Genomic DNA, 23,817 nt, shown 5'->3' on the forward strand with positions numbered 1-23,817 from the left:
TTTGTATATTCTATTTCTGGGGCATGTCAGATTGAGAAAAGTGGGTCACTAATGACATGGAAAAGATGACCAATAATTGAGAGTGATATTTGGGAAGTTTAACGACATGAAACCCTGAAGTGATCAAGTGGGGAAGCTTATGAGGAGAGACAAATTAAATAAAATGAATGGCATAAATTTTATGAAATTTAGATCCTGATATGTAACGACCAAAAGATTGACTGCGATGAAATTTCATGGGCAGCTCTTGCTTTATCTGCTCGGTCCATTCATGCCCTTTGATCTATATGTGAAGGGATTATTTACTAGATTCAGCCCTAGGTAGCAGCCCACGTGCAAGAAGTAGGTGTGTAACTCTTTCCCCCATATGGCACTGCTTCAAGTGCCAAAATATGTTGTCATCATTCATAGTGCTGCCTTCAATTTTTTATATGCGAGCCCTATTTCAACTATCCTTCAAAATAACAAGTCAACCTCTCTCCCTAGCTTCTTCTCATAAATTAGCACACATGCCCACTCATTAATGCTTATAAATTATGGCATTGGTACTAGACCTAAATCACATTCATATACTTCACTCACCTTTACAAATCTTGAGAACCTTGTGATGAAGGAGATGCATGGAGATTTGTGCAAAATTAATTAACATCAAATAATATTAACAAACTATTATGTGAGGGTGATCCGAATGGGTTCAATCTTGTAAAACATGACTTGAAACCACGAGCTAGGGACATAGCAATAACAACACAAGGGATTGATTCAGATATCCTTAATTTTATGGACGTAGATGGCTAAAGACTACCCCAAAAAAGGTTTAAATTAGAAGGATCCAAGGAATCACACAACCACTCAAAGAAAATTCATAATATTATCATTCACCAGCAATAATCTCAAAATTAAGGCATTAGAAGGTACCTCAGAGAAGGGAGACAATAGCTTGATTGTTCTGATATTGAATGGTATTGATTGGTGTTGATCTGTGGCTCCACTAAAGAGTATGAAATGAAAAGAAAAGAGATGATGTGGGAAATATATATGATGAGAGTGAAATAATCGAGTTCGCGAGAGATGATCGCGTGTAGAGTAGGAAGGGTGGAAGATAAGGGATGAATGTGAACTGACATGATAGATGAGATAACACGAGAGAAGGGATAAAGATATCAAGATGGGAGAAAAATGTTAGGCGAGATGGTCTGAGGGGTGAGACGTGGATGTGAGGTCGAAAATATTAAGATTCAAATATTGAGAAGATGGGGAAGAAGAAAAGGTATTGAAGAAAGGGAGAGAGAAAACTAAGATGAACTGATCTCTTTAGAAGACATGATGATCGTTGATGTTGCTATGGTTGCTTTTGTTGTGGTAATTTCCAGAATGTCACTCCTCTCCAAATAAATATACTTCACATAAACTTCAAGAAAAATAGGTCTTCCTAAATACAGGCTTGTGTTCCTTTTTAAAGGAAAGAAAACATGTAATTACAAAATGACAATGAAATGTGGACAGTTAATAGATAGTGGCAGAGAGAAGCATGAGATCTAAGGTGTATGTGGAAAGAGTTAAAAAAATCGTGAGAGAAACTTAAGAAAAGAGAGGTGTTGAGAAAATTCCAAATGGTGTCTGAAGAGAAGAAAAGGAAGAGAGAGAATTACTAAGGGAAAATAACGGTAGAATAGTGAAGAATGGTGGGTGGTCTAGAAAATGAAAGCGCATAGGAGAGAGAGAGAGAGAGAGAGAGAGAGAGAGAGAGAATAGGTATAAGAGAAAAGTCAAAGAAAGTGGCTTAGTGAGTAAAGAGAAAATTAGAGGGGGGCAAGAGAAGAGAAAAGTCAAGGGAAAGAGAGAGAGAAAGGGAAAGGGAGTGAGAGAGTGGAGATGGTTTACACATTTCCCATCACCTTGTTCTCAGCCTGACAACAATATACATTCAGCTTTAACAAAATGAGTGAAATAAAGTTCTAATACAAATCCAGTTTATGCATCCCATGTTCTGACATTTTCACCATACCATCAAACATTCTAATCTTTGTGTTTCCCAATGCAAAAACCTCCCAGAAAGTAATATTTCCCATTGAAAACATCCATGTCGAACTCCTAAAAGAATCAAAACTAGTGAGCATCCAGACACATGACAAGAGAAGCCATAATTGAGAATTCACTTGTCTATCAGCTATATAGCCACGACTAGGGCATAGCCTCCACATTTGTGATGTTAACCAAATTCAACTTTCAACCTGATGCCTTACCTCCATTGAGTTTTAAATAATCCTTCTTTAAGTGTCCCTTTGCAAGGAACTTATGTCATTCTTGGTTTTTCAATAAGTTGGTCCAAGATTTTGACCATTCCTTCTTTCTCCCATGGCTTTCCACTCTTTTTCAACATACCTCTTTCTTCCTAACCTTGCATAAACAAACCTTGACTTTCACCGTCATCATGTGTATTTTCTCTCATCAAAGTAGAAACTTCCTCATCAAGACTTGACATTTTTATCCCATGAAGCATAGTCATCACAAGGTTCTTTTAATTTTTGGGAAAAGATGTTAACACTTTTATCATCTTTCTCCTTTAAGACAAGTCATCCTCGAACTTCAACGATTCAACACAAAGACTTCATAATGGTCAATCCGAGCCTATGGTTTGGAACCTTTAATGATATGGATCATTCAAAAAAAGGATCCCAGATAGCTTCACCTTCAACAAAGTGTTGCTCATATGCATCTTCCCACATTATTTAGCCTCAGTCTTCCGTACATGGGCACGTTATTTACCCATCATCTGTCCTTCATGTCTCCACATGAATGGCTATTGGATTGCTCGTACTCATCATATGAGTAGGACTAGGCAGTCATATTCTATTTTGATATTTTGAATGTCCATCTTTAGTATCCTTTGAATAGGAATATTAGAACATATGTGTAAATACTAGTGATTGTTGTATATTGATCTCATCATTATCGATTAAGTCATTGCATGTATTCATGGTCTTGAATCATAAGCATCACACTGTTTTATCAATGAATATTGAACAATATGTTGAATGTGTGATTAGCTTGCATGTCCCACATTCCCAACATGTACATGGTCAAAAATTGCTTCCCTCTTCACTGTGTTGAGGGTTTTGACTCATTCCCTCATGCTCAATTTGAGTATTATACAACTTTTTTGTTATTTTTATGAGAGTACCAATTTGGCAAGCAAGGTGTTTGCATGTCAATCAACAATGTCAAAGGATCTGTCGATCTGGATGGTGTCCAAATCAAGTGATTATATCAATTGCCTGTGTAGGACTTGATCAAGTAAAATGACAGATCAGGTCTGTATGGCCACTCTCGTGGTTCAAACAATTAGTCATATTGATCCATTGACCAAGTTAATGTGGTATTTGTTACCCGATTGTGTTTCTAAAATTCAAGTGGACCCATCACTAATTAGATTTTTCGGTGACCCTGTATTGATAAATCCACTAGGCCCCAATCTAGACTCATGCTTGTTTCACACGCATTAGAGTGAATTGGGCCAACCATATTGTGATCTGAAACCCCTATCCAATCCATCATAATTTCTATTTGGCATATTTGGGCTTGCAATCATGTAACATATCAGTTCCTTCTCTTTCTGGCATGAGAGAATGAATGAATGACATGACCTCAGATGATTATAGTATTTCTTTTGTCCATATGCTTTTCTTGCAGAGCTGTCCCTGCACCTTTTTCAGGAAATTCCCTCCCCCAGAGGAAATTTCCATTGTTTTCTCTCTCTATACCTATGCATTGACTCTCTCTCTACTCCTCTCTCACACACATTTTATTTATCTCTCTTAGCCTCTCTGTATACTTCTTTCTCTTTGTATCCATCTTTCTCTCTTTCTCTCTCTTGGTATCTCTGTTTACCTCTATCTCTCTGTTTTTCTCTTTGTATCTGTCTCTCTCAGTATCTTTTGATACTTCTCTCTCGGTATCTCTTTATACCTCTCGCTCTCTTTAACGTTGTTTCTCTATCTCGGTATCTCTTTATACCTCTCTCTGTCTCGCTCTCTCTCTCTCTCTTTATATTTGTATCTCTCTCTCTGTATCTCTTTATACCTCTCTCTCTCTCTTTTTATCTTTGTATCTCTTTTTCTCTCTCTCTCAGTATCTCTTTATACCTCTCTCTCTTTATCTTTGTATCTCTTTCTCTCTCTCTCTCTCTTTATCTTTGTATCTCTTTCTCTCTCTCTCTTGGTATCTTGTTATACCTCTCTCTCTCTTTATCTTTGCATCTCTTTCTTTCTCTCTCTCTTGGTATCTTGTTATACCTCTCTCTCTTTATCTTTGCATCTCTTTCTCTCTCTCTTGGTATCTTGTTATACCTCTCTCTCTCTATCTTTGTATCTCTTTCTCTCTCTTGGTGTCTTGTTATACCTCTCTCTCTATCTTTATATCTCTTTCTCTCCCTCTCGGTTATCTCGTTATACCTCTCTCTCTTTATCTTTGCATCTCTCCCTCTTTCTATGTGTATCTTAGTATACCCTTGCTTTCTCTATGTATCTCTTTCTCTCTGTCTGTGTATCTTAGGATACCCTCTCTTTCTCTATGCATATATATACCTCTCTCTCTTTCTCTCTGCATCTCTCTATACCTCTCTCTCAATCCTCTCAGTATTTCTCTGTACCTCTCTCCCCATCCTTCTCTCAGAATCTCTCTATATCACTCACTCACTCTCTCTCTGTATCTCTCTATAGCTCGCCCTTTCTCTTTCCATTTCTATGCCTTTGTCTTTGTGCCGATCTCTCTTTCTCTCCTTGTCTCTCCCTATCTCCCTCTCTTTCTCACTATCTAAACTTCCCTCTCACTCTCTTTCTCTCTCTATGCTTGCCCCTCGCTCTCTTTCTCTCTTTATGCTACCTCTCACTCTCTTTCTCTCTCTATACCTACATCTCACTCTCTTGCTCTATCTGTATCCCTCCCTCTCACTCTCTCTCTCTCTGTATACCTCCCTCTCACTCTCTTTCTCTTTATGCCTATTTCACTCTCTCCCTCTATACCTATCTGTCTGTCTGTCTGTCTCTCTTTCTCTCTTTATACCTACATCTCACTATCTCCCTCTATACCTAAATGTCTCTCTCTCTCTATACGTACCTCTCACTCTCTCCCTCTACACCTATCTCTCTCACGCACTTTCTCTCTACAGACCTACCTCTCACTCTCTCCCTCTACACCTATCTCTTTCACACACTTTCTCTCTCTATACCTACCTCTCACTCTCTCCCTCCACACCTATCTCTCACACACACTCTCTCTCTATACATACCTCTCACTCTCTCCCTCTACACCTATCTCTCACACACACTTTCTCTCTCTATAACGCCCTCTATACCTATCTCCTTCACTTTCTCTCTCTATACCAACCTCTATGCCTATCTCCCTCATTTTCCCTCTCTAAACCTACATCTCACTCTCTCTCTATACTCCCTCTCACTCTCTTTCTGTCTCTCATACCTACCTCTCATTCCTCCATTATACCTACCTCTCACACTCTCTCTACACCTATGTTTTTCTTTTTCCTCTCTCTATATATCTCTCTATTTATACCCATCTTTCTTTTTCTCTCTCTCTCTACACCTACCTCTAACTCTCTCTCTCTATACCTCTCTTTCTCCTCCTCCTATCTCTCTCTCTATAACTCTCTTTCTCCCCCTCTCTCTCTCTCTCTACACCAACCTCTAACTCTCTCTCTATACCTCTCTTTCTCCTCTCTCTCTACACCAACCTCTAACTCTCTCTCTATACCTCTCTTTCTCCTCCTCCTCTCTCTCTCTCTATAACTCTCTTTCTCCTCCTCTCTCTCTCTCTACACCTACCTCTAACTTTCTCTCTATACCTCTCTCTCTACACCTACCTCTAACTCTCTCTCTATATACGTCTCTTTCTCTCTCTCTCTACCCATCTCTCTCTCTCTATACCTCCCGGTGTCTCTCTTGCTGCAACCATGGAGGGTAGAGAGGTTTTGGAGGGAAGGGGATGAGGGGGGCGAAGATGGTGGACATGGAAGACGATTTCCATGCCAAGCTTCGACTGCAACCGACGCCTTCTGCAGAGGACAAGGCCGACGGCTCGGGTGGCGGAATCGAGATTCAGAGGACTGCCAGTATCGCGTTCAGGGCACCGCAGGAGCAGTTCACAATTCAAGATTTCCAGCTTGGAAAGATCTTTGGCGTCGGTTCGTACTCTAAGGTCCGCCCGATCTCCGCATTTTCTCCGCTTTCAATTGGTGGAGGTTTTCCGCCGTTATTCGATCATTCCCTGTTGATTTTTCTTTAATTAAGCCATGTAAATGGATGAATGGATCGGACGAAGGCCTCGTTTGGAAATAATTTCCTCCAAATTTTTTGGGGGGAAACATTGAATCAAACTCAGAGGATTCTTTGTTCTTTAACGCTGTCGGAGGTTCTTGATTTGCTGGCGGTGCTGGATATCTTTTTCAGTTTTTTTTTAAAATCAATCTTAATTCCCACTCAACTTACATTTGATGATCTGAAACCCGAGCATACATCTTATTTTGTTGCGAAACAACAACCTATTGTGAACCGTCTTACGTTTGATTTCATTGTGAAAGTTTTTGGACTTTGAAATGTCAGTGGATCCTTGAACCTCACTGTCCTCAGTTGAATCTCGTGTATTGTCCCATTAACATGTATTGTCCCAATTCAGATATTTCAGCTTAACGAACCGCATTGTCAAATAATCGTATTGGGAAATTTTACTGCCTGAAAACCATTATCGAGCTTCTTCTTCTAGGCAGGTTTTTTTTTATTTACCGACTGATTGACTCAACAAGTATAGTTATGTTTAACAAGTGAATCAAGTCTATAGATTTGAATCTGCTCGAAAATGATCTGAAATGACTATTATAGAGAACAATATGGAGAATATGCCGAAAGTATCATAGTAAATAAGTCCATATAATGTTCCCTTTAAACTTGAATTTAGTAGAAAATTTGCTTGGTATGTTTTAATGTCCTCATATTTTTCTTATTCACTGGTTCCAGATGTTTTCTGTCAGGTTGTGAGAGCGAAGAAGGTAGACACAGGAAAAATGTATGCTTTGAAGATCATGGATAAAAAATTTATAACCAAAGAAAATAAGATAGAATATGTCAAGTTGGAGCGCGTCGTGCTCGATCAACTAGAGCATCCCGGCATCATTCGCTTATTTTTCACCTTCCAGGACACCTACTCTGTTTGTAAGAGTTTCGATCATATCTTTCTCTCCAAATATCAGTTTCTGCTTTTCAGTGCAATGAGGGCAACATTTTTCATGTGACGATGACATGTCAAGTGATCACATTTTTTTGATTTTGTAGACATGGCACTTGAATCGTGTGAAGGCGGTGAGTTGTTCGATCAGATCACACGGGTAAAAATTCATTGGATTTTCTGTTTAAACGTTGATACAATTTTTTTCTATTTCACATTATTTCTTTAAAAATTCAAAAAAAAAATCTTGGGGATGCAGAAAGGGCGCTTACTAGAAGATGAAGCTCGCTTCTATGCCGCAGAGGTCATTGATGCACTGGAGTACATTCATAGCATGGGAATTATTCATAGAGATATCAAGGTATGAAGTGTAGGGCGATTTGACTAAGGGTCGGCATCCGTTGACATTGACAATGAGGTTGATGTTGACGACTTTTAGAGTAGGTTGACAATGACAATGATGTTTGTGAGGTTACCATTTGTACTATGTTGTCAATGATGAGGTTTCAGCCATCACCTTAGCAAAATTCTGGTTAAAAAGGTCATGCTACCTATGCCAATGTCGTCGTCAATATCATCAATTAGCCTTGTTGACGAGGACAATGACGTTGACGCAAAATTTTCTTAAATTGTGGACGGTTGACGGTGATGATGAAGTTGATACCCATTGATGTTGCTGACTTCATTGGCTCTTCATCAACCGTCCATCACCATCGTCATCAATATGCCTCATCAATGTCGTTTGACATGAGGACCCTAGCTAGGACTTGTTTGTGTACAAAAGAATGAGACATTTTTTTTACGGCTTTCATTTTTTAGCCAGAGAATTTGCTGCTTACATCGGAAGGCCACATCAAAATTGCTGATTTCGGCTCAGTAAAACCAACACGGTATAACAAAATCACTGTTCTCACAGATGGGACCAGTAAGTTTATTCAAAATTTCAGATTAGGTTTTCTGTTTGAGTTGAATGCTATCGTTTTGTAATTTTATAAGGTTGATAGTTTCAGACGAAAAGGCCTGTACTTTTGTGGGAACTGCTGCTTATATTCCACCAGAGGTTCTCAACTCTTCTCCACCAACTTTTGGGTAATCCTATTTTATGTTTAGCATATTGCAATTTTATACCCGTGTATTCAACTGTTTGATTATATTATAAAAAACAGAAATGATCTATGGGCCCTCGGATGCACCATATATCAGATGCTGACCGGAACTGCTCCCTTCAAAGATGCAAGCGAATGGCTTATATTCCAGAGAATCATCGCAAGAGATGTGAAGTTTCCCGATCATTTTTCATCAGAAGCGAGAGATCTTGTGGATAAGCTTTTAGTAATATTCTCCGTAATCTTTGTGTAAAAGAAAAATAAATCAATTTTAAAGTTTGATCCTAAAATTGTTCCTCTTACATAGGATCCAGACCCCAGCAAGAGACCCGGAGCGGGCCCTGGAGGCTATGCGGCGCTCAAATTGCATCCCTTTTTCCAAGGAATAGACTGGAAAAATCTCAGACAATCCTCAGCTCCTAAACTTTCGCTGGATCAAAATGTATACTCATCAAAATTCTCCCAACCGTTCATTGCGATGCTTTCTAGTTTACTAAGAAATTCTTGTCCAGGCCGACAGGGAGGACGATGTTCAAGATGGATCCTGGAACTTAACCCATATTGGAGATGTGCCCTCAACCCAAAAGGGAACGCAGAGTGGAAGTGGCAGCACCACGTCTTCTGAATCTCAGTCTCATATTTCTGCAATTTCTTCCATAGATTCCTTTGATTCAAAATGGTATTTCATCTTTTCCTATGACTGCAACTTTCTTATATTGTTCTACCTCATCTTATTATTCAAAGTTCTGTGGTCCTTCGGAGGTATTTCTTCCCTTAGTGGCTTTCAATAGGGAGCAAAGGAGAGATTTAGGTTAAGGATTTAGGGTTTTAGGGCCTAAGGTTTGGGCTTAAGGTTTAAGGACATACTGTTTGGGATTTGGGGTTTTGGGTGTGCGGTTTGGGTTTTAGGGTTTAGGGTCTAGAATTTGGTGGAGAGAGATTTCCCTGGCTCTGACTTTTATTATGTTTCTTCAGGCAAGAGTTTCTTGAGCCAGGGGAGTCTATCATCATGACCTCAAAGGTGAAGAAACTCCAGAAACTGACGAAGAAGAAAGTGCAGCTGATTCTGACCAACAGACGGAAGCTGATCTGTATTGACCCTTCGAAATTGATGTCCAAATCCAGTGTGATCTGGTCTCACAAGCCTAATGAGCTCAGCATCCACGTGTCCACCTCTTCCCATTTCAAGATCACCACGGTAAGTCCCAACATCCAGACATTACTTTCTAAACCCATAAATTTCAAGTTTTTTTATTGTGTTATATTTACATGATTCAGCCAAAGACATCCATGTCCTTCGAGGATTCCAAAGAGGGGGCATGGCAATGGAAGAAGGCTATCGAGGACTTCCAGACTCAGTGAACCCCATTGACTGAGGATACATGGACATCATCATCAGATGAAAAGTCAACGCCCCAGCTTTCAGCTGACCTAACGTTGACCGTTGTGACATGGGAAGGAGAAAAATATAATCAGGAGTCTGCATATTTTTTTCTACTTCAGGATGAGGTCCTCCCTGCGAAGAATTGAGCATGTAAATTGAAAATTTTTATAACATCAAGTTCTCCAAAATCCCCATCCCCAGTTCCATGTCTTTTCTTCCTTCCACAGTCAACCAAGCCCAAATAACAACAATAATGTGCCGTTATTTTTCCACAAATGGGGGCCTCTCCAGATGTTCACTGACCCCGGTATCGGAAGATGACCACCAACAGCAGTTGACTTATAAGCATCAGATGACATCATCATCATCATCGTCATCATCATCATCAACAGTCTTGGGTCTGAATGGGAGGGAGGGTGGAACCATCATTGCCCATGACAGGTTGCGGGGTTGAGGGCTTACCGGAGGAGTAGACTTCGGCGTCGACTGGGGGGTTGACGTTGGAGGGTTCGGGCCGGGCCCAGATTTTGAGGTGCCCATCTCTGCATATGGTCAGCACCGACACATCGGCGAAGACAAGTCCTGAGAGGGGTTCGAGGTGGGCCCGGTGGGCGACCAATGGCGACAGCTTAGGCACATCCCTCATGCTGGGAGCCGGCTGGAGGGTGCCCACAGGGCACAAATTGGCGTTTTCCCAGTGCGCCGAATGGCTTCCGCTGCTGAACGTGGGAGAGCCGCCTGGCGGGCGCCTAACCGGCGCCACGATCTCATCCATCTCCAAGTCCCAAAGAAGCAATTGTGTGTCCTGCGTCACCAAATGAGAAAATTAATTTTTTCATTAGAAAGTAAGTTAGAATAGAATGAGCAAGTTTTTCAAAAGAATAGAATAATCTTTTAGTTTTTCGGGTTCGTGGGGAGAAATTTTTTATTCTCAGTCCATGATGAGGAATTTGTGGGTTCAGGTTAAGGCAGCAGGATCACATAATTGGCCTAGAATGGTGATTGCAGGCTGCTGAAAAGTCTGTTCTTCGAATAAGATGAATCTCTGATTTTAACTACGTATCATGGGCCAAAGGACATTGTGATAGACGTCTTCTAAGGACCTATCAATCAAAGAAGAGAAAGACCCTGGTCCGAGATGAAGCACGAGCGGAGTAACCCACACGTGTGGAGAATTTGAAAATAAGGCGGGAAAGTTAGTTAGGAGAAGGAAGCCGTGAAGGGTATAAATAAAAGGGAGCAGCTCGGGGAGGATCTCCTCGGTGACTTCAAGAATTCCAGAAAAACCATACCCTTCCTTCTGCTGCTCCCTTTTATTTATACCCTTCACGGCTTCCTTCTCCTAACTAACTTTCCCGCCTTATTTTCAAATTCTCCACACGTGTGGGTTACTCCGCTCGTGCTTCATCTCGGACCAGGGTCTTTCTCTTCTTTGATTGATAGGTCCTTAGAAGACATCTATCACATTGCCAAAAATATATTTCAAGGTTGAGGTTTTTGATTGTCGGTTCCATCATGAAAAATCTGGGGTTTCAGGCATAAGTAATAATGTCACGTAGTTTGGGTGGAATTGTCATAGGCATAAGTAAAACATGTTTTTCTAAATCAGATGATCCTCCGATTTCAACTGCATGCCCTGAACCAAGGAAGATTAACAATAAGTTAGAATAGAATGAGCAAGTTTTTCTATAGAATAGAATAATCTTTTAGTTTTTCGGGTTCGTGGGGAGATTTTTTATTCTCAGTCCATGATGAGGAATTTGTGGGTTCAGGTTAAGGCAACAGGATACATATTTGCCGTGGAATGGTGATTGTGGGCTGCGGAAAAATCTGTTCTTTGAATAAGATGAATCTCCGATTTTAACTATGTATCATGGACCAAAGGACATTGCCAAAAAAATATTCCAAGGTTAGGGTTTTTGATTTTCGATTGGCTGGGGTTTCAGGCATAAGTAATAGGGTCACGTAGTTTGGGTGGAATTGTCATAGGCATAAGTAAAACATGTTTTTCTAAATCAGATGACCGTCCGATTTCAACTGCATGCCCTGAACCAAGGAAGATTAACAGTAAAATTTCAAGCGTTTTGGTCTTTTTTCTTGAATTAAGATTTAGTGGTTTTGGGGAGAGATTTTATATTCTTGGGTCTCTGATGAAGAAATTGGTTTTAAATTGGTTTTCAAGTTTAGGTAAAGGGTTCCAAGAAGAAAAACCTCAGGCTTTTAAGCTTCTGGGTTCTTTTTCTAGTTCTCGGGTTTGGGGTTTGTGGGAGAGGTTTGAGATTCGCGGGTCAATAATAAAACAATTAAGCTTTCTGGCTCAGGTAATAGGGATCCGTACTTTGGGTGGGATTGTAATTGTGGAGTCACAAAACCTGTTCTTCCAATCAAATAATTCCCTGATTTTATAAATTGCAAAAATTTATGAATAATGAGAAACGGGAGCAGATAATAGTGTACCTGACCAACAGATCCAAATCGATAAATGACGCTGTCACCGGAGCTGTCTGAGGAAGGAGGATTCCAAAAAGGGTCAAAGGCGACACCGCTCACCTGAAAAGTGACTCACATCTTCAGAGCTGTATTTGTAGGCGCCAAGATAAAGAATTGCAGACAATGATACACTGTTCATAGTTTGTCATCACAGTGAAAAGGATGAACACGACATGACTAAATGCTCTATCTGAGAAACCAGATGGCGATGATGATGAAAGTTCGTCATCAACTGATGTATTTGTTTTTTCGATCGACATAATCACGGTGCCCATGCGACTCGCCTAGCTGTGCTGCAGTAGGTCCAGCTGTGCCTTCAACCACGGAATGTGGGGGCAATTTTATTTATAAGTGAGATTAGTGTTCTACATATTTTTTTCAGGCATGATGCGAGCCAAAAAGATGCCCCAATATCACACATGCCCACTTGTCCATGCCTAGGAGAAAGAGAAATGGAATACAGACTGTTATGGACTAATGGAGGACAATGGTAGCTATTGGAATCTGGATGGAGATGAAGATGACAACGATGATGAGGACAACATAATTAAATTATCTATCTTAACTGGAAAATAAATGGATGATGTGGCTTTGGGAATGTGTGACGATGATGATGACGATGCGGACGGCATAAGCAAATACTCTATTTTTGCTTAGTTACAGATGGATGATGATGACTGACATCTCTAGGTGGTTAGATGATGATGATGATGATGACAATGCATCATCAGCTGATCGATGAAAATTATGATTTTCCATTGTTATTGCCCATCTTCACCGTTGTCATTGAGCCCAAACCTGAGCCAAGAGTTAGAATCGGAAACTCATACCCATGAATTGTGCCCTTCACCCCACGCAATGATCTTCCGATCTTCCAGGCTCCAAACTTGTACCAGATCATCTTCTCCTCCAGTCAGTAGATATTTTCCATCGGGACTGGAAATTACATTAAAAGAATTTAGACAGAAAAATTCCCGAAATCAAAAACTTCAACAAGAATGATTCTCATCACCTCCATGCACAACAAAGAAGAGCACCGTAATAACTTTTCCCACCGAATATCAGCTGCTCCTTGAGATATTCGAAAACTCTCAAGTAACCTGTCAAATGCAAGTATTTCTAGTTACAGAAAGAAGCGTGTTCATGAAGAATACAAAATATCCTATTAATTCACACGGAAGAAATACCATCTCTCCCCACAGTGGCCAAGTATACGCCATCCATTGAGAAGGAAATGCTGTTGATTGGACCCTGACAAATATGCCACCTCGCAACAGGATTGCTCTGCAAGCGATGCAATATGAAATCAGGGATACTTTAAAAAAACAGACTAAAATGGGATTTAACATAGAAAAATAAAAGGAAAAGTAAAGCTATCTACACGCAAATGAAAACAGAAGATGGTTCATGATCACTGGTCAAGGAATATTAGATGGAATGGTCAGTTTAATTTAGAAAATGCATAAGACAGGGTCAACAGGAACTATGGTATTTGTAAATTATATGCGGGAAAAATGTAACGCAGAAGCAGGGTGGACGATAAAGAAGGAATGGCTTACCTTATTAGATCGTGCGTGCAAAGCAGAGAATTGACTTGGATCTTTCACGGCAGGAAACGAGTCAGCAGCACCTTCTTTTGACTAGAAATTTAAAAAACTTATTTTTCAAGACACCAAAAACAGGTCCAAATAAGACAGTAAAAGCGTTTATAGGCTTACCTTTTCATAAATATATAAATTTCCATCAACATGTGCAACAACAAATGAACCATCACTTTGAGGGACCCATGCGACACATGTACACCGACTGCAATAAGAGAGAAACAAATGTCGATTGAAATTAAAAACAATAATTTTAATGAGGACAAAGAAACTTAATTTTAATTCTTGGTTTTGCGTGTATGGTCACTTAATTTTAATGAGGACATGGAAACTTTATGTCGGAATACAGAAATTGCTGAAACATAGAAAACTGTCATCTTGAAATTAAGTGCACCATGGTGCGAGCTTAGTTCTAGAGGCCTCAATTATTGAATTAATCCTTCTGAATCTTTCCATGGACCATGAAGCATAGAGTCATGTCATACAATCTCCAAGATGATTGTTGAACTTGAATATTCAATGAGTCATCTTTAAAATATCATAGAAAAAAATAAAGGAGATCCAGCTATGTCTCTAAAAAACCACAACACTTCAGTCCATCTATGTTCTTGCTTATATCAAACACATGAAATTTCTATTTTTTCAGATATTTCCAATTTCATAACAATGAAAAATAAATATGATAAATGGAAAAAATACGCAAAGCACATCAAACTCACCTGCTAGTGGTAGAACCATCCTTATTGTAGTGGTGAGCTCCGATCAGCTTCTTCCCTACGTCTTGCAATTGCTGTCGGAGCGACACAGAGTAAACTACTCATGGAAAAGCAATCACAGGGTTAATACCAGAGACCCGTAACTGGATCAAAAGAAATATATATAATACATATTTATAAACAATGACTAACTATCTCCAGAGGCCAATCCGATGAGCAAATCATGCCCATCCTTCGCATCATCGTCAAAAGCATGACACACCGGGTTCGAGTTACTGAAGTGTATTGATTTAATCGGATCCTTCAAGAAGAAAAACAAACCGCGATCAATCATTAGAAAGAAATTATCTCACAGATTCTGAAAAGTTAAACACACCGGGTTCGAGTTACTGAAAAGTTAAACACACAGATTCAAAATATAGAAGGAAATTACCTTATCCTGAGAATTAAAATCGCTGATGTAAAGCGTATCACCGACATTAAAGATCAAATACGTTCCTTTTCCATCGTAATTCGACGTAGAAGGACCGCCGTTGGATCCTAAAGACGACGATCCGGCGCCAGCGCCCGTCCGGCTGCTACCCGTCCACGCCTTGCCACTGCCATTACCGGCGACAAAGCCAAGAGCGCGCGTACCATTACCGCCGCTAAGCCATCTGGCAGCCGTTGATCTCACCCCAACTCCAGAACTCGGCGTCGAAGGCGGAGCAGAAACCTGAGTCGCCGGCTTCTCCCTTAGATGCGCAACAGTGACCTGCAAAGAACAAAAATTTCTCAATCTTTCGCGCAAAGAAATCAAAAATCGACGGACCCAAGTGGTTAATTTTTCTGGGTCAATCTCGATTTCTCGGAATCTCGAACAACCTGAGATGGGTTCCTGCCATGGGCGTAGTGGAGGAGGCCGGTCGGATGGGTCTTCTCGTAGTGCAACTTGTATCGCCCCTCCGGCATTTTGAAGTAAATCTTCAAGCCGGGCGATTGGGGATTGACGGGTGACGCCGACGACATGGCTGAAATTTCAAGCTTTCAATGGCCGCCAGCCAAGCACCCTCTTCCTCTCTCCTTCCCTCATCCCCTCCGTCGTCTCCCAGACCACCTCTCTCTCTCTTCTCTCTTCTCTCTTCTCTCTTCTCTCTCGTTCTCTCTTCTCTCTTGCTCTCTCTTCTCTCTCTCTAAAAGCTGATGAAGACGGCGTGGAACGGGCCAGAGGTGGGGTTAAGGAAGCTGCAGAAGAAGCGGAAGAAGAATCTGGACCGTCCATACTGTAGACTTGTGCTCATCGGACGGCTCTCAAGAGATGGATTTTGTAGTCTTGGAAACGATCTGAGCCGTTGATTTGAATCATTGATGGTGGAAGGGGATGTACCCTTCTTGGTCAACGGTCGTGTGCATTGAAATATTAGTAGACGGACAAAGGAAGATGTCATGTTATCTGGGTAATGTAAGCGGTGAAGTACATTCATCCGGAATTTATCAAGGGGCAGAACGAATCAGGGAAAATTTTTGATTTTTTGAGTCACTTATGAGATTATTTTCGAAGACACTGGTTTAAGAGTATAAATTTGGATCAAATTCTTGGGAGTGCCTGGATCTAGAAAAATGGTTGAATCTCAGTTTCTATCTGTTTTAATGAATGATACCTTGAAGGTATTGCAGAATCTTAGCAAACTTTTTATTCTGTTGCTTAGTTTTCACAATGATCTAAGGGAGAATGTATGATAAGAAGTCTTTTTTGTGTCACCTTAGAATGTCATATTCATACCTCTAATGTTTCACATGATAGGGCAGGTAATAAGTCCTTTTGTCTGTTTTAATAAATGATGCCTTGCAGGTGAAGCAGAATATTTGCCTATTTTCACAATGGTCTAAGGCAAAATGTACGATGATAGCCACTTTTGTCACCTAAGGATGCCATATAGCCACTTCTAGTGTTTCACATGCTATAATGATTAAAGTTTTTTTTCAGATGCATGAATTTATTTTTTACATTTCTGATTTCTTTATTGCAGATGGATTACAAGTAAATTCAACCATATTTAGCAGCTTTGTTTTCAGTCGCACAACATTTTATAAAATTTCATGAAGTTCGTTTGGGTTCATTCTGCATTCATTACCATGCAATAAACGTTAGGGTATAATGACTTGTATGGATGATGAATGGCACAATTCTATCAACATCCTTATTAACCCCTTGTGTTTAGATGAATAAGAGCGAAATATTTCATTCAAAAATGAAAGGAAAATTTAATATCTATCTAGTGCATAATAATTACGCAAGATTATAAACAGTTACTTGCCACTTATCAGCCAGATCTACAAGTGGGGCTACAATAAAGCCATCAGATGGTATCAACAAGAAAAATAATTTGTAATAAAAGAGTTATGATTGACATTAGATGTTCCAACATAAAATTTGCCTGAATCTTCATATTCTGCAAGAAATCAATGTTGGATGTTTAAGATTTCTTCCATGGGCACAAAAGTTCTTTGTTGTCGGATATTTTTATTTCTCAAAAATGTGATATGATTTCAAACCAAGGAGAAGATTTCGTGCAGAGTCAGGAGTAGGAATACCTCATTTACTTCCTTTAACTATTAGACCAAGATACATCCTTCTAGTTAGATCTCGAATGACAGTGCTTTTATACAATTTTTTGCCATGTCTCTTTGTTTATTCTTCAATCCCTTTTATCATGACTTACCCACTCTCAGTAGAAAATCATCATTTATTATTGATAAAACTCATATTCTCATCTCGATCATCCTTTGAAATGGATATAATCAGGCTTGATTATTAAATTATTTATTTATGGAAAAACCTGGAGTATTATGCGTTTATTTATAGCCAAGCTACATTACCAAAATTTTAATTCAACCACATAATTCGCCTACATCTTGAGAACTTTAATTTTTTTGGTATCCACATAAATAATAAGATGTCATTTTTTACACATCCAAATAACTCATATTCAAATAAGGTGATGATCTTTTTAAGAAAGGTTGGGAAAACCCCCTAATGGCATTGTGGGGATTCCCATTTTTCTCCGAGTTTCAATCTCACCCCTTTCCTCACTTCAGTGTCTAAACACTGAGGCCTTCTCATTATATATATACGAATATAGAACTAATAGTAAAAAATTCTTACTTATCCCCCCCCCCCCCAAATAAGGATGCATAGCTTCCTACCTGATCACCTAGTTTTTCATAATCTTGACATGAATACTCCACTCCTTTAGCCATTTTTTTTCTTTAGCATGTCATCCTCATCCAGAGTATCATACTAGTGACCTTCTCTGTCTCCATTCAAGAACTCAATTTACCCTATAATTTTCGTCAAAGAATAGTAAGAAAATTCAGCCGTGGGATAATAACACCCTTGATTGAAGTTTTTCTATTTAATTTTTCTCAGAATCAACTCAAATATATTTTGATATCAAACACTAAAAAATAACTATATAAATTCACAACTAAGGAATGAATGTAATTCCTTTTCCTCTATGAAAAGATGATGCACTTCAATTGAAAATGCAATGCATCACTCTTCACTTGTACCACAATGTCTCAATTCACTCTGAAGATCCAATTTTAATTGACAATACCAGAAGTTGTTTCAATATCTGAATGTCTATTATCTGCATCACTGCATCTCAATCCCAATGTCTTCAATCATTTTTTTTAATCTCACTCATCCCCAAATCAAAAAATAATTATATTGTTCATAAATGAAAGTTATTGTTTGGAAAATTCTATTTCATACTGATCTACATTTTTTCTTATTTTCTTTGAGGAATTGATATTTGGAGAGATGTTTACAGCTTATTAATGAATTAATTTTAGGTTTTTAAAATTTTCATTGATAATTAAGTTAATAAATAATATTTATACATTATCTGGACACTGAAACTTATTAAATAGTGATGAGCAAGGCTCGGGTAAAAGGGGGACAATGATTATGGAATTAATGTCTTTCACAACGGTGATTATGAGATGATAAGGGTATTTCAAAATATAAGAAATAGAGAGAAAACTTTTATAAGATAATATCATAAGATCATGGTTAAAAGTATGTTATTATTATATATTAAAGAATGGGGGTGCATAGAAAGTGTATAGATGTGAACATATGATAAGGACAATAAGTTAGGACGATTATGTATGTAGTCATTAAATTTTATAAATATAATTTCCCGAAGAAATCTTAAACTCATTATTTTTATGATCTTTATGCTTATTTTTTTATAATTTTTAACCACATAATAAATAATTTTATAATTATTACTTGTTTGATTTAATTGTGGATCTGACGGGTCCCCTCACTCCAATTCTGATCTGTAAGATGATTTTTACATGGAGAGAAGGGTGTATTTATAGATCAAAGGTATGGATGGATGGAGGAGTGAGAGAGGCTAAGGTATCCTTCAGCCTGAAACTCTTTTTGGATTTTTAGATATCACGATTTGAAGCTGGATCATTCTCAGCGATTGGACTTCTCACTATGTCTGTTGTGGAATCCCTGAAGGTTCTACCGTAACTTTCTATGTTTAAATGCCACTAAAATGATTTTTTGGCAAAGATTCCTCAATATGTATCTTGTAACATGACTTGGATACCTGCACCTGCATAAAAAATGCATCATACTAGATCACATTTAATGCATGATGTGGTGAAGAAGTCACATTTAATGTATATTTTTTTATTGCCCAATGAAAAGTGCCACATATCCATGCATTTTCTTATTTTGAATCTGCATTTATTAGAAAGTCAATCATGCATTTTGTGGTGACATGTCTCCCGCCATCTCGGGCCTCTCACATTTATTGAGATTTAGATAATTTTTTTTATTTGGTGACTTAGAGTTGTGTACTAAAAATAAAACAGAGTCATCTTGTCACTAGACATAATGGGGATTTTGAATTTTGGTGCCATAGAGACACCTTATTTCAATCACTAGCGTAGTTAACCATTAACAAATGCCAATAATTAGTCATTATCTAGTCAATCAAATTGTAACAAGAGGAGGTGCCAAAATAAACTCAGAATAATTCTGAAAACCCCCACATAATTCATAATCTGTATAATCTTATTCTTAAATTTCCAAAAGGTATGTACCAAATTATAAAAGTATTTATTTATGAACACGATATCATAAAATACCCAAAATTCCATAAAAATGAAAAATATGATTCTAATAGTAGATTTAATTATTTAAGCTTAACTCGTGCACATATAATTTCTAATGACAATAAATATAAAAACTATCATAAATAGTGTGTTAACACTAACACTCTAAAAATAACAAATGTTAGTTTATGTGGTGCATTAGTGCATCAAAATTAGGATGTCATAGTTTCACCTTTGGCAGTAATTGGTGCAGTAATTCTTGGTTGTAGCCCTTGGTAGGCCCCATAGATGGGCCATAGTCCAAATAAATTTGATTATGACTTGTAGCACCGACATGTTAAATCAGATTTTAAATTCATAAAACCATGTAAAGAAATATCCAAACATACTACAATTTAGAAAATTATTTTTATTTACAAGTATGATATCGTAAATTCCCATCAAATATGAAAATACTGAAAAAACACAATTGAATTTTATTATTATTTTAATATTGATCACACAAATATATGATGTTTTTAATTCAATTAATAATGTTAAATTCATGAGATTAATGTAACTATTTGTGTGTTATAAATTTCCAATAAAGAGAAACTATTGAAGATAATAATTTTACAACAGAGAAAGAGTGATTAACACAAAACTCACATGTATTGATTATAAAGCAATAATAGAGTTAGGAGCCTCTTAGGAGATAAATGATTGTGAGTCATTAGACTTTGAATTTAGGCATTAGGATGACTCTTAATAGTCTGACCAGTTTTGGTATTCAATTTTTGTTGGGTTCTATAGTCCTTGACCTAAATCATAACGACATCAATAAAACATTGAATTGAAGCACATGTGCACGGATCACACTCATGATTTCTTGGATCCCGAAGCGCGAAGAGTCGAGCTGCTCATCTGTGCAGTCTCCATACTTATAAATATGATCCTTGGCACGTCGAATCTCCTCCTTCACCTTGGCAATCTCCCTTCAACCTCTATCAACGTCGTTAATTTATCATGATTGCATCGGTAATGGAGAAGAGCCATGAGGAGAAGGGAGAAGAAGGGAAAGGCCCATGAATAATTCTAGCTTGCGTGAATTTCATTCAAAGCCTTCCCCTATTTGTACTAAGTGAGTATTTTTCATAAAAACTCCCAAAACTTAAATATATCTTCTAATGTCGAAAATATAATTTGTGTATGATCTTCTAGGCCATGTATCAGCCTAGTCAATTAGTCTAGTCACCCAATAACCTTTATTGGCCTTCCAAACTAATTAACTATATAGATTAATTAATGTCAGATTGATTTAACCCAATCGATAGGTTGAGTCTCCAGCATGTGGGGTGCCAAGATATTGATAGAAATATATTTGGCCAGAAAGCCAATCACACATTCCATATCTTATTCCATATTCGTTAATAGAACATATTCATTATAGTGCACGTCTAATGCATATAAGGAAGTCCATGAATACATGATCTGACTTAGTGATTTATGATGAGATTGTAATACGGAGATCACTAGTCTTTAAGCATGTGTTCTAAATATTCTTATTCAAAGGATATGCAAGGAGTACATCAAAGTATCTTGAGAGAATATCAATATCTAGCCTCACTCATATGATGAGTATGGTCGTTCCCGTAACCATTAGTGTGGAGACACTAAGGATAGATAGTGGGTGTTCTTTTGTAGAAAAATTTCACTGAATTGATTCGTAAATCCCTGAGTGATATTATATTGAACTATCAATCAATTTGACTCATGTCATTTGTGTGCAAGTGGTCCTTAAACCTGAGACACCAAAGACGTCTTGTGGACAAACAATTATATTTTAATTATGAGGTATGAATTTTTAATCATGTGGTTCTAAAGAGTCCTGGCTCGTGTGGATCAAGAAGTTCACGAAGAAGATTGAGTGGTCAAGATGAGATCGTCCACCCTCGATATAATTGGTGAAAACTCAAGGAAGATGATGAATGAAGCCGTCGGCCAAGGTAGTGAAATATTGGGAGAAGAGTTCTCTGATGATTTTCGAACGCATCAGTACTTTCTCGGATGAACACATAGGGTTTGACAATTGACCATACCTAAGTCATCCTAGGATCGTCAAGTGGATGAGGGACTATAAAAACATAGTAACTGATGATGAAGAGGTTCCATGAGTGAGTCGTTACACACTCATTTGTACCTTATAGAGCACGAGGTGTAGCTTGGCACCCCACGTGTTGGAGACTCAATCTATCGATGGGGTTAAATCGATCCGACATTAATAAATATATATGATGGTATAGTTAATTAATTTGAAAGACTTATAAAGGTTATTGGGCCGCTGGAGTCAATAACTAGATTGATACATGGGCCTAAAGGGTCACACACAAATGGTCTTTTGGACGTCGGAAGATATACTGAAGTTTTGGGGGGTTTATGAAAAATACAAACTTAGTATAAATAGGGGGGAAGGTCCTAAACGAAATTCACCTAGACCAGAGTTGCTCAAGGGCCTTCCACTTCTTCTCCCTTCTCCCCATGGCATCTCTCCTCTCCCGACGCGATCGAGACGGCATAAAGAAGGTGATGGATATTGAACGGGACTCGTCAATGTGACGGAGAAGATTCGACGTGCTGAGGACTGTGTGGATATTTCTAGAGGCTACACACTTGAGCAGCTTGACTCATCTTGCTGTCAAATCCAAGAAATCAAGGATTCGATCTTTGAACAAGTTCTTCATTTCATGTTTTATCGATGTCGTTACGATTCTGTTTAAGTCTTCCGCTGCAGATTGTTATGAGTTCTTTATCCAGATCTAGGCCTCTATAACCCAACATATATACCTCATGTTCTAGAAAGTATGAAGGAGTGTGTACTCACTCACTCATGGAACCTGCTCGTTATCGGTTATTGTGTATGTATAGTCCCTCATCCGCTTGCTGCTCCTAGAAAAACTTGGGTATGGTCAACTATCAAACCCTAATCAGTCCTATCAAAAGTCTCAAAATAATACCAAGACAATGATAACTTTATGTCACTAATGATTCCAATATTAATAACAAAATGGAATAACAGATAACATGAAGGAAAAGTTATTTAAATACTGAATTTATTAAAGTTGAGCTAAAACTTATCTGCATTACATGAATTTGAATTTGACCAATATATTGACATCATATAGGATTAAACAAATAAAAATATACACGAACATATGAAAGATTAATTGGAGATGATTAAATAGTTCATAAATAATTGAGTTACCAAATTTACCTTCCATCCTTGGTATCTGTTCTAACATGATGATCAAGATTTGAGTCTGTTAATATTTTTAATGCATGTAAAAAATATGTTTATGAGTAGAACATCCAATCTGACTTTAATATCAAGTCACTCTTCTTGACATTAACAACACAAGGGAAGGATGGTTAATAGTCAATGAGGAACTTTTAGGGCTCACTCAATTTAGAGTTTACAAGTCCACACACACACACATATATATATATATATATATATATATATACATATATATATATATATATATATATATATATGTGGAGAAATCGACCAAATCTCACCAGCACAATTGTATGACCTAAATTGCAAAAAAAATCCTTTCTAAAGTGAACCCTTCAATGGAAAGTAGGAGATTCATTTTTTAGCTCTTTCTCTAAAATTTTGGATGATGGGAAGAATTGCTTCCATAAACCCCACAGGAATGAATGCAAAGGTCCATTCAAAAATGATAAAATCCTAAAAGTCCTTCATGGAAATTTTGACCAAAACCTGTAGAAAAATTGAAGGAAATTCATTTAATGTACTATTGTGTTTCTTCCTCTATGTTTTTTGGCTTATTGGAAGCATAGTTGACAGAACTCCATATAAAGTAGCATTTTTTTCTCTTTATAAAACCCCGTGATCCAAAATATAACCCTTTGAACCACATGAATGAGCAAGGAATGAGTAGCATGGAATAAAAAATATTTATCTAATTTAATAAAAATGCCAAATTTCATTCTAAATGAATAAAAATATTGATCATCATTGATGATATTTTAATCACTGAATATAATTTTAACTTCCCAATATATCAGGAGAATGATAAAGCAGTTAGTGTACAATATAGAAGGAATGTGATAAAGAGATAGAGCAAAGGAATAGATTTTGAAAAAATTCGTGGCAGGGA

At 38.0% G+C, this 23,817-nt stretch overlaps 2 protein-coding genes across 3 annotated transcripts; one reads left to right on the forward strand and one right to left on the reverse strand.

Moving 5' to 3' along the window:
* Nucleotides 1-5,726: 5,726 nt before the first annotated feature.
* Nucleotides 5,727-9,936, forward strand: LOC144710864 (3-phosphoinositide-dependent protein kinase 2-like). 2 transcript variants are annotated; one of them, XM_078584696.1, is made up of 11 exons: nucleotides 5,727-6,213; nucleotides 7,043-7,223; nucleotides 7,344-7,396; nucleotides 7,496-7,597; nucleotides 8,056-8,161; nucleotides 8,247-8,325; nucleotides 8,403-8,568; nucleotides 8,650-8,784; nucleotides 8,855-9,021; nucleotides 9,318-9,540; nucleotides 9,621-9,936. In XM_078584696.1, the coding sequence occupies exons 1-11, from the start codon at nucleotides 6,001-6,003 to the stop codon at nucleotides 9,702-9,704; spliced, it is 1,509 nt and encodes a 502-aa protein (XP_078440822.1). In that variant the 5' UTR covers nucleotides 5,727-6,000; the 3' UTR covers nucleotides 9,705-9,936. The 2 variants fall into 2 exon arrangements, with proteins under 2 accessions (XP_078440822.1, XP_078440821.1); XM_078584695.1 differs by having other exon boundaries at nucleotides 5,729-6,213; nucleotides 8,241-8,325.
* On the reverse strand, nucleotides 9,860-15,721 carry LOC144710863 (catabolite repression protein creC-like). The gene is made up of 11 exons (XM_078584694.1): nucleotides 15,398-15,721; nucleotides 14,967-15,287; nucleotides 14,726-14,834; nucleotides 14,537-14,630; nucleotides 13,935-14,022; nucleotides 13,776-13,856; nucleotides 13,404-13,500; nucleotides 13,229-13,316; nucleotides 13,047-13,152; nucleotides 12,184-12,276; nucleotides 9,860-10,531 (listed from the first exon to the last, which is right to left on the reverse strand). The coding sequence occupies exons 1-11, from the start codon at nucleotides 15,539-15,541 to the stop codon at nucleotides 10,112-10,114; spliced, it is 1,641 nt and encodes a 546-aa protein (XP_078440820.1). The 5' UTR covers nucleotides 15,542-15,721; the 3' UTR covers nucleotides 9,860-10,111.
* Nucleotides 15,722-23,817: the final 8,096 nt, after the last annotated feature.

Source organism: Wolffia australiana, chromosome 13 (assembly GCF_029677425.1).
Source record: "Wolffia australiana isolate 7733 chromosome 13, ASM2967742v1".
NCBI lineage: Eukaryota > Viridiplantae > Streptophyta > Magnoliopsida > Alismatales > Araceae > Wolffia > Wolffia australiana.

Coding starts and splice junctions, on each gene's coding strand:
- LOC144710864 (XM_078584695.1), top strand. CDS start 6,001: ATGAGGGGGGCGAAGATGGTGGACATGGAAGACGATTTCCATGCCAAG. Junction 8,162..8,240: donor TGTTCTCACAGATGGGACCA/GTAAGTTTATTC, acceptor TAAGGTTGATAG/TTTCAGACGAAAAGGCCTGT. Junction 9,022..9,317: donor GATTCCTTTGATTCAAAATG/GTATTTCATCTT, acceptor ATGTTTCTTCAG/GCAAGAGTTTCTTGAGCCAG.
- LOC144710863 (XM_078584694.1), bottom strand. CDS start 15,541: ATGTCGTCGGCGTCACCCGTCAATCCCCAATCGCCCGGCTTGAAGATT. Junction 13,501..13,775: donor TGCACGCACGATCTAATAAG/GTAAGCCATTCC, acceptor CATCGCTTGCAG/AGCAATCCTGTTGCGAGGTG. Junction 13,317..13,403: donor GGCCACTGTGGGGAGAGATG/GTATTTCTTCCG, acceptor TGCATTTGACAG/GTTACTTGAGAGTTTTCGAA.